This window comes from Elaeis guineensis, chromosome 9 (assembly GCF_000442705.2).
Source record: "Elaeis guineensis isolate ETL-2024a chromosome 9, EG11, whole genome shotgun sequence".
Lineage (NCBI taxonomy): Eukaryota > Viridiplantae > Streptophyta > Magnoliopsida > Arecales > Arecaceae > Elaeis > Elaeis guineensis.
In genome coordinates, this window is record NC_026001.2 from 6932658 (window position 1) to 6946475 (window position 13818).

At 37.5% G+C, this 13818-nt stretch overlaps 1 protein-coding gene and 1 pseudogene across 1 annotated transcript; both read left to right on the forward strand.

Annotated features, from left to right (window-relative positions):
- Positions 1-8125: 8125 nt before the first annotated feature.
- On the forward strand, positions 8126-8928 carry LOC140851451 (protein NRT1/ PTR FAMILY 5.10-like). Its single transcript, XM_073242993.1, has 2 exons — positions 8126-8658; positions 8784-8928. The coding sequence occupies exons 1-2, from the start codon at positions 8126-8128 to the stop codon at positions 8926-8928; spliced, it is 678 nt and encodes a 225-aa protein (XP_073099094.1).
- Positions 8929-9492: 564 nt separating this feature from the next.
- On the forward strand, positions 9493-12708 carry LOC105051910 (protein NRT1/ PTR FAMILY 5.10-like; annotated as a pseudogene).
- Positions 12709-13818: the final 1110 nt, after the last annotated feature.

Consider the following 13818-nt stretch of genomic DNA (forward strand, 5'->3'; position numbering starts at 1 on the left):
TGTCATAGAATCTATAGTAGTAGTTATTCGTAACTGTTGTCATAAGTCAGATCTACGATAGTGGTTATTTGTAATCATTATAGTAGGCATTATCTATGGCAACGGTTATAGATAACCGCTGCTGTAGGTAAAAACTTTGTTATTCCATAATTTTTGATCTAGAGATTAGATTTTAGTATTTTTTTTATTTAATATAACTTTTCGAAATCTACATGGCTGCGATGATGATTTTACAAAAAAATACCATTTTATCCTTTAAATTGGAGTTTTAAAAAAAATTAGTCGATACTTATAAACAATTTTGGATGATTATGTGAATTTATAATAGTAAAATTAAATTTCAAGCACATCTTCACCGTTCATTATATAAATAATTATTGTTAAAGTATTCTCACAAAAGATCACCTTGATCCGATAACCCTAGCTTCGTCAATCATTAAGATTCGATTTCAACGATCACGAAAGACGCACGATGATCTGATAGATAGAGACTATCGATGGATTCGAAAATTTACAATGATGATTTTGATGATATTTGTAGTTTACTATCAAAATTTTACTTTAATCAGATATTATTAGCCTAATCAATTTAGCATGGGATGATTTTGATTGTTAAATAAAATACGAGTGATCACAAGGCCGATCGACGTCTGATTAAGATAATTTTTTGGATAAATAATCTTTGTTAGTACTTTAATCATTTGTACGATGATGATTATAAAATTCAGACCGTGCATATATGTTGGAATCCATACGAGCACATTTTATAAAAGCACAAGTATAATTACTTAAGGAATTTAAGAATGAATAACAAACAACATATAGTTTTAGATCGTTCATATATATACGGTTTAAATTTTACGATCATCACCATACAAATGATCAAAGTAGTGGCAAAGATTATTGATCTAAAAAATCATCTTATAATCGGATGCTGTTTGACCTTTTCATCACTCATTTTTCATTTAACAATCCAATCATCCTGTGCTAAATTGACCGTGATAATGATGTCCGATTGAAGTAAAATTTTGATAGTATAATATAAATATTACTGAGATCATCGTTATAAATCTTCAGATCCATCGATGATCTCTATCTATCAGATCATCATGCGGCCGTTCATGGCTGTCAAAATCAAATTTTAATGATCGATATATTTAGGGCTGCCAGATTGAGGCAATTTTTTGTGACGATATTCTAACGATAGTTATTTAGATAATGAACGATGAGATGAGTTTTAAATTTTAAAATTATACTATATTTAAAAAAAAATAAAAAAAAATTATATTCTGTCTCTATAACAGCGGTTGCTAATAACCGCTGCCATATGTCTATGGCAGCGGTTTGGTATAACCGCTACTATATCTCTATTTATGACAGCGGTTATCACCAATCGCTATCATAGACTGGACCTATGAAAGAGATTACAGATAACCGCTGTCATAGGTCAGTCTATGGCAGCGATTATCGGTAATCACTGCCGTAGGTCCAATCTATAGTCGATTGTGATAGTCCCACATCGATTGTGGAAGAAATGAATGATCTGTTTATAATGACTTAAGAAGTCAACCACCCACCGCCCACCATCCTCGCTCGCCCCCACCATGGCCGTCCCCGACCCCCGACCGTCGGCCGCCGCCTCTGCCTCCAACGGGCCTGGCCACCCCCTCCCATCGGCCAGCCACCGTCCGTTACCTACTGACCTTTTTGATAGGTGAAAGGCTAGGGTAGGTGGATGGCAACAGTTGGACAACTGCTGTCATAGCCTCTATGGTAGCTTTTAATATATAGCAGCGGTTATAAAACTGCTGTAATACCTTTCTATAGTAATGGTTGACACAATCGCTGTCGTATTCCAGGTAACGAATACAATGACAGCGGTTGTCAATCACTGTCGTAGATTATGACAGTGATTTTTTGAGTTAAACCGCTACCATTATCTTATTTTATAGTAGTGTTAGGGCCTATTTGGATGGCTGATGAATATTTTTTTAAAAAATAAATATCTCAGATAATGAAAGTTGAAAGAATAAATATTGCTTTAAATAGTAAATTCCAGAGTAAAAAATTTAGTAATTATTTAAAATTATAAATTTCAGGTGTAAAGTATCCCTGTTGTCAAGAAAAGTGTGATTAATGGTTCCGTGAATTAGAATTTTTTTTCTCAATTTTTTCCTCCATCAATTAAAAAAAATTATAAAAATATCTATTGCACCAACTTCAAAATATTTTAAAAATTTTTTATTCATCTATTTACATAAATATCAAAATAATTAGTACACGAATAGGATCATCCATCCATCTACGCTGATCTTAAAATGATTGGACAAATTTATGATATTCTATTATTTATGTTATATTGTTTATTATTATTTATGTTATATTGTTTATAGTATGTCATACTATGAATGATGGTTTGTCCATATGCTATTTGTCAAGGAATAAAAAGAAAAAAAAATGAAAGATTCACATCCATCAAGATATATCTTGATTTAGATTAATGCATTCATCAAACTAATTTCATATAAAATAAATCTTGCCGAATCTTTATGGGATTAATTAAGATACGATGTTACCTATCAAAATATTTCCAATTTTCTTACGACATGGTGGTAATCATGTTCAATATATGAATTATGAATTATATATGAGATGCTTCTGATTTTTTTTTTTTTTTTTTGGTAAAATGCTTCTGAATTTTTCATGCAGCATGACAGTCCCATTTCAAAGGAGGACCGTTTTGCTGCGCCTCACCCTGTATCCATGTTCTCTCTTATCCGCAATAGTTGTCTTAGCCAACAAGTCGTTGTATCGCAATCACCAAGGGAGAGCTTGAGCTTTTTCCCGTCCCATCACCCTCCCTTCCGCGCTTGCACGGTTCCATGACGATGCCTTTAATTTGGAACCTTTTTAACGAAGACGGTGCATTTGGAATCTTTCCATTAAAAGAATTAAAAAAAAAAAAAAAAAAAAAAAGACAATGCTTCACTGCAGCGCAACTAAAGTGCAAGAAATGAATTTTATCAAGAAAAAAATAGTACGAGAAATGAACGGCCGTGATCGAACGGCACGTATATGTGACAGTTCTCTAACCGCTTCGCATCAACCTTTTAGGTAATTTTATTGTTTTTGTCTTGTTTAAAGCTCTAGTGCATGCATGCTCCATGCCAGTGGCATGGCAGATGGTGTATAACTGTGGATGTGGAGGAGGAGATGGAAACCGAGCCCCTCATCAACCACGCAAGTCCCGTGGAAGGCGAGGATCTCTGCAGTCCGATCTCCAAATCCGCCACCCTCTTCATCACTTGTACGCCGTCACTTGTACAATTAGGAGACGTTGATTCGAAGGGAATCACTGATCGTTTGGCTGACTGCAAAGATGGAGACAGCGGAGTGGTCGACATACTTCAGTGTGTCATCGAATTTGATCAGCTATCTCGTGGGACCGCTTGGGGAGTCGATGATGTTGGCGGCCATGTGGTTCGGAGGGTGTTCGTTGCCAACTCTATTTTAGCTCGTTATCATCCCATTCCATGTGCAATGTTTATGATTTTATATGCACAATCCAATCACAACAGATATCATCATCCAGTTTAATTAACACAACGGCAGTCATCAATTAATTATCTATATTTATAGAAATTTTATATATGATTAATTTTGATTTAGTCAAAATAATTTATACCATTTTGAATGACAAAATAATTTTTAATTAATCATGACTAATTAATATAAAGTATATATAGTTATTAGTTCGTAAGCCGTAAATAATAACCATTCGATTGGCAATCTAATCACTCCTTTGAGATTTGGTAGGTGTCGAGGTGGAGTGAGGAACTTTAATCTCACATCGGATATGAGTCAAAGATTCACTGCTTCATATTGGTTCGCATACCATTCTTTTCTCAAAAGATGCCTTTTGAGCTGAAGCTTGGGGCTCAAAGAGGCAAAGCCATGTAGGCCACGGGATAGAGCGACTAATACTTTTTGCTGAGATGAAAATCGGTAGTGACTACACGGCGGGTGCGTGCGTCCGTATGAGTATGGTAGGCTGATATCCTCAAATACTGGTACGTGGCCCATGCAGATTCTCCCCAATAGACAGTGGCTTTCTGACTAGGAGAGCTATTGTTAAGGCGGTATGAGGAACTTTAGTCCCACATCAGCTATGAGTTAGAAGTATGAAAATTTTAGTCCTACATCGACTATGAGTCAGACGTATGCCTTTCTGACCAAAAGAGTTACTGTTGAGGTGGAGTGAGAAACTTTAGTCCCACATCGGCTATGAGAAATTTTAGTCCCACAATAGCTATGAATCAGAGGTTCACTGCCTCATATTGGTTTGTAGACCACCCTTCCCTCAAGAGATGCATCGTGCCGGAGTGTCAGACGGTCAGGAATTGGTGGAGAAGGATCGCTCACCAAAAAGAGGGCACAGTCAAGTGGGCCGAGATCGGGAGCGAAGGCTCACGGTGCACCGAACGATGGGCCGGACAGAAAAGTCGGCCAGCTATGTTCGATGGCAGTAGGGAATATATTTCGATAATGTCCAATCATACGGAGCCTCAGCGGGCACGTCTTTTGTCTGCTGCGGTGGGTCTTATCGCATGCATGTGGTATAATTAATGACTTTATCGTATTCTATCACGGCATACGACAGGTTGCTTAGGGTACGATCTCAAGATGATATGATTTGATGGGACCGCATGGCGGCCATACTTGACCGTCAGCTTTTTGATCGATGTCGATATCCAGGTTGGCCACTAATCGGAGCAAGATGAAAGGGATTGGAAGCGGTCCGAGGTGAGTAATCTGCATGCTAACAGTCCCGAACTCACTAAGTAGGGTTAGAAAGTTAGGTCAGTAGATAATTGATTTGAAATATCTTGTACCGTAGGTAGCTGAAGAATCTGATCTCTGGATCAGGGCTGTCGCAACAGAAAACCATATTAGTTTCCAGCCGATGCCATTAGAGAAATAAATCAGTCATTGGCCGATGTGGTCTTTAACTTGGACAATATCATCACATCCAGGTGATGTTGAGGTCAGACTTTCACCGAACTCAATTTTCAGACGAAGTCAACCTCCTAAAATCCACGATCTTATGATGATGTCGGCCTTCTGATGATCCCGACTTCGCACTGAGGTTGGCTTTATGGTGATCTTCAAGATTCGACTCCACATCGGTAGCTTCGTATTGGTATTCTTCTAATAACATCGATTTTTATCGAGATAAATTTTTGATTGAGATCGATTAAGTGATGAAAATTTATCTCAACAGTAAAATCTAATAATCCAAAATCATATGTATGTATCGAATTTGTCGGATACAAGTGAGTGATCGGAGGTGGAGGATATATGTCGGGGGTGGAGGGCGTGGAGTGGGGGCATCGAGATATAGGTGAGTGGTCGGATGTGGAGACTACATGTTGTCGTCGTTCATGTATGAGGGTCTTGTCGAATTACTTTTTCTCGTCAGTGTTGCGATTAAGTGTCATTTATTCATGAGGATCTTGTCAAACTACTTTTTTCTATAGGTGATGCGGTTAAGTGTTGCTGTCACTTCTACAGTTACACATCCTCCATGTCATGGCATGGAGCATGGCTATAAAGTTTAGATAGTATTATTTATTAAAAAAAATATTTAGATAGTTTCGTAGCCATCCATCAACTTTAAAATTTTTTTATAATTTTATATTATTTTTATATATATTTAATATTTATAAATTAATTTTTTATTTAAAATTTTATATAATAAAAATATTTTTATTTTTTTAAAAAATTATAATATTTTATATTCATATTATGATATTTTATGTCTATATACAGAATGTCATAATTTTTTTTAAAAAATAAAAATATTTTTATCATTCAAAATTTTTAAATCAAAAAATTGATGTATAAATATTAAATATGTATTGAAAAGTAGTTAGACAATAATATTTTTTATATTATGGTATTCGAAGCTATTTTGGATTATATTATGTCACAAGATGTTATAATTTTTTTTTAAAAGATAGAGATATTTTTATCGTATAAAATTTTTAAATAAAAAAATTAATCTATAAATATTAAATATATTAAAAAATAATAAATATATAGATCAATCGAATAAAATGATATATTTTATATTAAATTTTCTACGCTGTCGGTGGTGCACAAATAATTTTTCTTTCTTTGGTCTTTCATTTGTTCCGGATTACTTCTTTAAAGTATTATTATGCAAATATACGCTGTCACCTGATGCATATTAAGACCGTGAACTGGAGCTTGTGTTCTTCGTGGATGGTACTACGGCAGCTTTTGGCTTTACTTCTGGACAATGTGGTGGATGTCAAGCATAATCCCCATGATGCGATAAGTGTACATGCATATGATAACATGACTATAGCATGTACATCTACAGATTTTCCTTTTTTTCCCTTTTAGATTCATTTTATTTCTAATAAAATGTATGGTGGGTTTTTTTCACCCTTTTAATCAAAAAATGAAAAATATTCATCTCCAGTTAAGAGTTTGAGTTTAAAATCCAACTGTTTAACTAAATTATTTATATAAGCAAGTCCCCAAAATCCAGTGTGACCCTGTGAGATCTCTTGTGAATAAAGCGGGAGCTGGCCTGTAGCATTGATCATACCCAATTAGTCATTAATCTTGCGGGCCCAACCTGCATAGATGTTAGCGGTTGGGCAAATAGATTAACGGTCCGGTTATTTTAAACATGACCAAGAACCTACATATTCCTCGCCCTTTGTTTTGGTGCAATGTCTTACTACTTGAGGCACTATAATTTGGTTTGGTTGGGATCATCTAGTATGAAAAAAATAAATTTTATATTAAATTTTTATATTTGATAACAAAAAAAAAATGATAGTAAAAAATGATGAACCTCGTGCTTATTTTTTAGAGAGAAGATAAAATAAATACCATAAAAAATTGATATTTGATAAATTTTTGATTGATGGTAGTCCATACTTGATAAAAATATTCTCAATAAAACTGCATGTATAATCATTGAATGGATTCTAATATCTTTCTAAGTTTATTCAATAAAGAACTTTTGTAAAAAAATTAAGATGGAGATGGCATTATATAAAAAACTATATGATTATAGTTATTATATAAAAACTAATTAGAGATGGCAATGCTCTCTTAATATTGAAAAAATATTTTATGTTGGAGGATGTATTTATAAATTTAACCATACTCCTATATAAATTTACCTCCAACCAAACGTAGTAATCTTTTTTTGATGCTATTTTTTGAAGTACTTTTTTCACCAACCAAATATAATAAAACTTATCTTCTTTCATAATTATTTTTTTATTATATAATTTTTTAAAATTATGAGATCATCTTATAATTTGACATATCTCAATCAAACGGACCCATAGGTAAATTATGTTTTGAGGTCACGACAAATAAGCATTAGTTAGCTTTCATCTATCAATGAATGAAATGTGGGGTAGTCTCTCATACCGAAGTTTTTGTAAAAAAATATTTTTTAAAATTTTTTAAAAAAAATTTATCATCCTACTTGGATCAGTACCAACCCATCCACTGAAAACGATCTTGTATGAGTGAATTTGTGGATATCTCAACCTATGTGCAACCCTCTTTCAATCGCAACCAGTTGCCAATGTATAGTTAGTATATCGTCTCGACGAATTAAATCGCAGCTAGATATATATCTCCGATGGCCTCGGTCGTTTCCAAGTTCACAATGTTTTGGAGAGTACTAGCCAACTCTCTCAAGGATAGCGGAGCCAAATACAAGGCCAGCTGAGTGCAACTTGCAAGAATTACTTTTTTTTTTTTTTTCCCAAGTTGCATCTAACTCTAATTGCTGTAAACTAGCATTACCATCATGCTCAAAAATGATGTAAAATATTTCATAATGAAATTGCATATATATTCAATGATTCATCTAAGAAATTCTTTGCTTCTTCCTCTTTTTTTTTTTTTTAATTTGAGAATAAAGGAGACTAATGGGCACTGAACCGCATTGGTCACTGGAACTTTTTTTAAAGAAAAAGAAAAGTTTTATACACATCCAGGATGACAATTAAGAAATATTCAAGCTGCTGCTGCTACTAACTCACAAAGAGAGATTCAAGGACCAGGCATGTTGACCCTCTCCACCATGCTGCCAACAATCAATCTTTCTGAATGCAATGACACTGCAAATCTTACAGCTTGTCCCCAGCCTAAATTCCAAGCAACAGTCTTCTACTTCTCACTGTATCTAGTTGCATTTGCGCAAGGCGGCCATAGACCATGTGTTCCAGCACTCGGAGCCGATCAGTTCGACGAGAATAGCCCGGAGGAATGCAAGGCCAGAAGCTCCTTCTTCAATTGGTGGAATTTCGGAGCGTGCGCAGCTTCCTTGGCCACTAACCTACCATTGAACTGTATACAAGATAATATCAGTTGGACCCTCGGATTTGGAATTCCATCGATCTTTATGGCCGTGGGTCTCGCCATTTTCTTGCTTGGAACCAGATTTTATCACTGTCATCTAATAGAAGACAAAAATCCCTTCGCTAAGATCCGGAAAGCATGTGTCGCACTGATTAGCAGCTGGCAAAGGACATCATTCGCCACATCCAAAAACGGAGCAGGAGAAGCACTTCTTCCACATGCATCTCAACATACCAGGTAAGCCAGCCCATAGTGAATGTCTTCGCGAGAGTAGAATTAAATCAACTCCTTGTTATAGATCAATTAATATATTCATACAGATCTGTAGTGCTTAAAGGAACATCGTTATTTCTTGTCGACAGGCACTCTGATTATTCTCAACATGAGAATATAGATGAAGTAGGTCAAGAAGGAGGAGCTAAGGGATTGCTCCAATTGTTTCCTATTGGAGCAACCTGCTTAACTTCTGCTGTTGCTCTTTCTCAGGCAACCGCACTCTTTACCTAGCACACTGGACAGGAGAACAGGGACCAACTTCCAAGTGCCACCAACATCGCTGCAAAGCTCCGTTAGAATCCTCGTCAATAAAAAAAAAATATATATGTAAAGATCCATATGGACATATATTTAATCTCATATATATTTATTATTTATTAAAAAAATTTAAATATTTATATAAAAATAAAAAAATTAAATAATATTTTTTTATTAATTTTTTTAAATAAATTTTTGAGCCATTGTAGATTAGTCCGTCGTTGGCTTACTAAGCTTGACGCCATCCATCGAAAAAAATTAGCTAATTAACTATATTATGTCAAGGTATGACTAAGGTCAATGGTCCCACCAAAATAATTTCAAATAAAAATACATGTGGTCGAATCTTTATGGGATTAGGATGTGACATTAGCAATCAAAATATTTCTAATATTCTTACATCAGCATGACCCATATACGGTGGATGTCGGAACCATGCGATGCTTTTTGACTTACATGCCATATAGAAGTGACAGCAACTCGTAACCGCACCGTAATTTTATATCACGCAGCCGCCCAACAAGTAGCAACTTCGAAGACCCTTTTCGTAATTTTATTCTTGTTGGCCATCTAAACTTTATAGCGGATGCTCCATGCCCACTGGCATGGAGGAGATCGAGCCATTGAGATGGAGGGAGAGACGGAGATCGAGCCACTCGTCAACCCCGCCGATCCCATGAAAGCCGACGATCCCAGTCGTCCGATCTACAGATCCGCCACCGGCGGGTGGACCGCCGCCCTCTACATCATGGGTAGGTACTCATCTTGTAGATTGGACGGCCAGAACCCATGGACTCGAAGGGGATCACAGATCGTTTGGCTGACTGCAGGGGCGGAGATAGCGAAGGAGTCGGCGTACTGCGGTGTGTCGCTGAATCTGATCAACTATCTGACGGGACCGCTTGGGGGTCGACGGCGGCGGCGGCGGTGGCGTTGAACGTGTGGTCTGGGGTGTCGTGCATGCTGCCGCTGGTGGGGGCGTTCGTCGCCGACTCCTATCTGGGCCGCTATCGGACCATCGTACTCGCCTCCCTCCTCTACCTTCTGGTACGTATACTACTACTACTATACGGCTACCATCGTCATCATTTTTTGTGCCCATAGTATACATAGGAACGACGGGAAGCGAGAAGTACTGCTGGTAGGAATTGATTTAAGCCCAGTTCAAAATGCCCAAATATGATATTTTCTTTAGTCCTTCATTTGTTTCAGATTCCTTCTTTAAGGTATTATTATGCAAATATACGTTGCCACCTGATGCATATTAAGACCGTGAATTGGAGCTTGCGATCTTCGTGGATGGTAGTTGGCTTTACTTCCAGACAATGTGGTGGATGTCAAGCATAATCCCCATGATGCGATAAGTATGCATGCGTATGATAAGATGACTACAGCATATACATCTTCGAATTTTCATTTTTCCTTTTAGACTCATTTTATTTCTAATGAAATGTTTAGTTATTTTTTTTCATCCTCTAATCGATCGGAAAATCAAAAATATTAATCTCCAGTTAAGAGTTTAAGTTTAAAATCCAACTGTCAAACTAAATTATTTATACAAGCAAGTCCCAAAAATCCAGTGTGTGCGTACCTAACATAAAAATATACTTTGCAGCTCCAACTAGAGCACACAAAAAATAAATTTTTAGAATTCCATTTTTGATGGTTTGTTAACTCACCATTCAACCATCTCTCATGATTATACCAATAGTTGCTAGTCATATGAATCTCTTTAATTAGTAAAGGGAACTTCCCTTGTGAATGAAGCGGGAGCCAGACTGTAGCATTGATCGTACCCAATTAGCCATTATTTTTCTGCGGGCCCAACCTGAATGGATGGATGCTAGTGCTTGGGGAAATAGATTAAGTGTCCCGTTATTCGCACGTGACTCGCCCTTTGTTTTGGTTCTATTTTGGAAAATTCTTATTTGAGGTCTTGTCAAATAGATGGGTATAGGTTGGCCGTCACTTGTCAATCAATGTTCGATTTGTTCAAAAGAAATATTTATTTAAATTTTTATGAAAATCTCATTTGACCATCTGGCCCACCGACCCACCAAATGAAAAAATTCCTGTACGAATGAACGGCGGGTATCTCAACCTATAACCGACCATTCATGGTGTGATATTTAATTCATCGACATAATTTTTCGAGCTCTATTGATTTGGGCCTACAAAAGATAAGTCAATTTTCATATAACTCTAAATTCAACAAATCACACCCAATAGTCACGATATAGCCTCAATAACACAAATTTCACCTCATCACTCGATGTATTAAATCACAGCTAATTAATGTCGCTGTTGGCCTCGTTCGTTTTCAAATTTCCTAAATTTGGGAGAGCACTAGCCATCTCTCGAGAAGGGGGGGGGGGGCCAAATAGAAGGCCAGCCGAGTGCAACTCGCAGGAATTACCAGTATCTTTTCCAACTCTAGTGGCGCCTAAATCTAATCACTCTCTTGTGAAACTAGCATTACAGTCAATGATGTATAAAATGTTTCATAATGAAATTGCTTCTTCACTGATTCAATTCGAATTGCTACTTCTACTAAATCGCACTCCTCCCGAAAAGAAAAAACAAAACAAAAACTTTCTACTTACAAAGAGAGCTTCAGGGACTAGGCATGCTGACCCTCTCCTCCATGCTGCCAACCATCGATCCTTCTAAATGCAATGACACTGGAGATTTTACAGCTTGTCCCCAGCCTCAATTCCAAGCAATAGTCTTCTACTTCTCCCTATATCTAGTTGCATTTGCGCAAGGCGGCTGTAGCCCATGTATCAAGCACTCGGAGCCGATCAGTTCGACGAGAATAGCCCGCAGGAATGCAAGGCCAGAAGCTCCTACTTCAATTGGTGGAACTTAGGAGTGTTCGTAGCTTCCTTGATCACTAACCTACCACTGAACTACATACAAGACAATATCAGTTGGACCCTTGGATTTGGAATTCCATGGTTCTTTATGGCCGTATGTCTCGCCATTTTCTTGCTTGGAACCAGATTTTATCGCCGTCATCTAATAGGAGACAAAAATCCCTTCGCTGAGATCCGGAAAGCATGTGTCGCATTGATTACGGCCAGTTGGCAAAGGACATCATTCGCCACATCCAAAAATGGAGCAGGAGAAGCACTTCTTCCACGTGCATCTCAACATACCGGGTAAGCCACCCCATGGTGAATGTCTTCGCGCGCGAAGCAGAATTAAATCAATTCCTTGTTATAGACCAATTAATATATTAATATAGATCTGTAGTGCTTAAAGGAAAGTTGTTATTTCTTGTCGACAGGCACTCTGGTTGTTCTCAACATGAGAGCATGGACGAAGTAGGTCAAGAAGAAGAAGCAAAGGAATTGCTCCAATTGTTTCCTATTGGGGCAACCTGCTTAACTACTGCGCTATTTTTTCTCAGGCAACGACACTCTTTACCAAGCAAGCCAGCACATTGGATAGGAGAATAGGACCGGCTTCCAAGTGCCACCAGCATCACTAGGGAGCTTCGTCGCAATCTCCACCATCGTGTTCATTCCAATCTATGATCGAGTCATTGTCCCAATAGCTAGAAATTTTACAGGATGGCCGACGGGCATCACCATGCTTCAACGAATCGGCACGGGAATATCCCTCTCGGTGATTATGATGGTGGTAGCGGCTCTGGTGGAGATAGAAGGGTTGGCGATTAACCGGAGGAATGTAGAACACTCGCAGGTTGCACGAATAAAGCTGTTGGACTTTGTGTCACATCTAATATGAATTCATTTGGGACTGACGGAAAAAGCGTTAGACACCTACCATCCTCCATCAATTATACAATGATCCCAATCTAGATATAGATTAGATTTAAGCATTGATTATATTAAATATAGGATTGCCAAACAAGGATAAGCCCCAGGATGACCCGTCGTGTGACCTTTTAGGCCACCAAATCCTTCTGCTTATCTTATGATTATTCTTGAGTTTACGAAAGAATGGTTAACTCGGGACTTTTAAATTAATATAATCTTGGACTCAAACTTGAACATAGATTAGATTAGGCATCAATGGCACACAAGGATGGGATGCCTCGTGTTGCATTCGCATTACTGACAAAAAACCATAAAAAAACAGTAAGGATGGCCAAACCGACAAAAAAAAAAAAAAAACAGGATCCAATCTTTGGACAACTTGGAGTTGGAGATGGAAGATGATTTATTCTTCAATGAAAAGAGATTGGGATCAATTGGTAATGGCTCTATGTTGGTAGATTGGTATGAAAGGAACATGACAATTTTGCTAATAGAAAAACTTGATTCAATATTGTTCTCCAAAATCTGCAGCATGCTATTCGATGATGTGGATACAAATCAACTGGGAACTTAAAGCCAACGTGTGATGAAGGTGCAGGAGAGCAAGAACAACCAACACCTGAAGTTTGTAAATAGTTTGACGTCCGCTCAGCTGTAAATAGGACAAAAGACATCAAGTGATTGGGAAGTATTGAGGTGGGATCAAAGGTGTGCAAATTTGGTGTTGCTGACACAGTTGGTGCCGGGTGATCGTTGGTGCTGCCGAGCATATGGATTTCTTGCATGGGAAACATAGAGCGGTGCTGTAAAAAGAGTATCTGATCGTACAATGACGTCTACACTAACGGGAAACCCACCCAAGTTGGCTTTGCTTCTGTAATGATTTTTGTTCAGGAGTTTGTGGTGAAAATACCTGACGGATTGGCACTAAAACAAGCGGGACCACTCTTGGTGCGGGCTTGACAGTGTACGGTCTGCTGAAGAGTTTTGATTTGATGTAAAATGGACTGAAGGGGGGATTCTTGGCCTTGGAGTTGGTATATAGGAGTCAAGATTGCTAAGACCATGGGCCACCCTA

Coding starts and splice junctions, on each gene's coding strand:
- LOC140851451 (XM_073242993.1), top strand. CDS start 8,126: ATGTTGACCCTCTCCACCATGCTGCCAACAATCAATCTTTCTGAATGC. Junction 8,659..8,783: donor CATGCATCTCAACATACCAG/GTAAGCCAGCCC, acceptor TCTTGTCGACAG/GCACTCTGATTATTCTCAAC.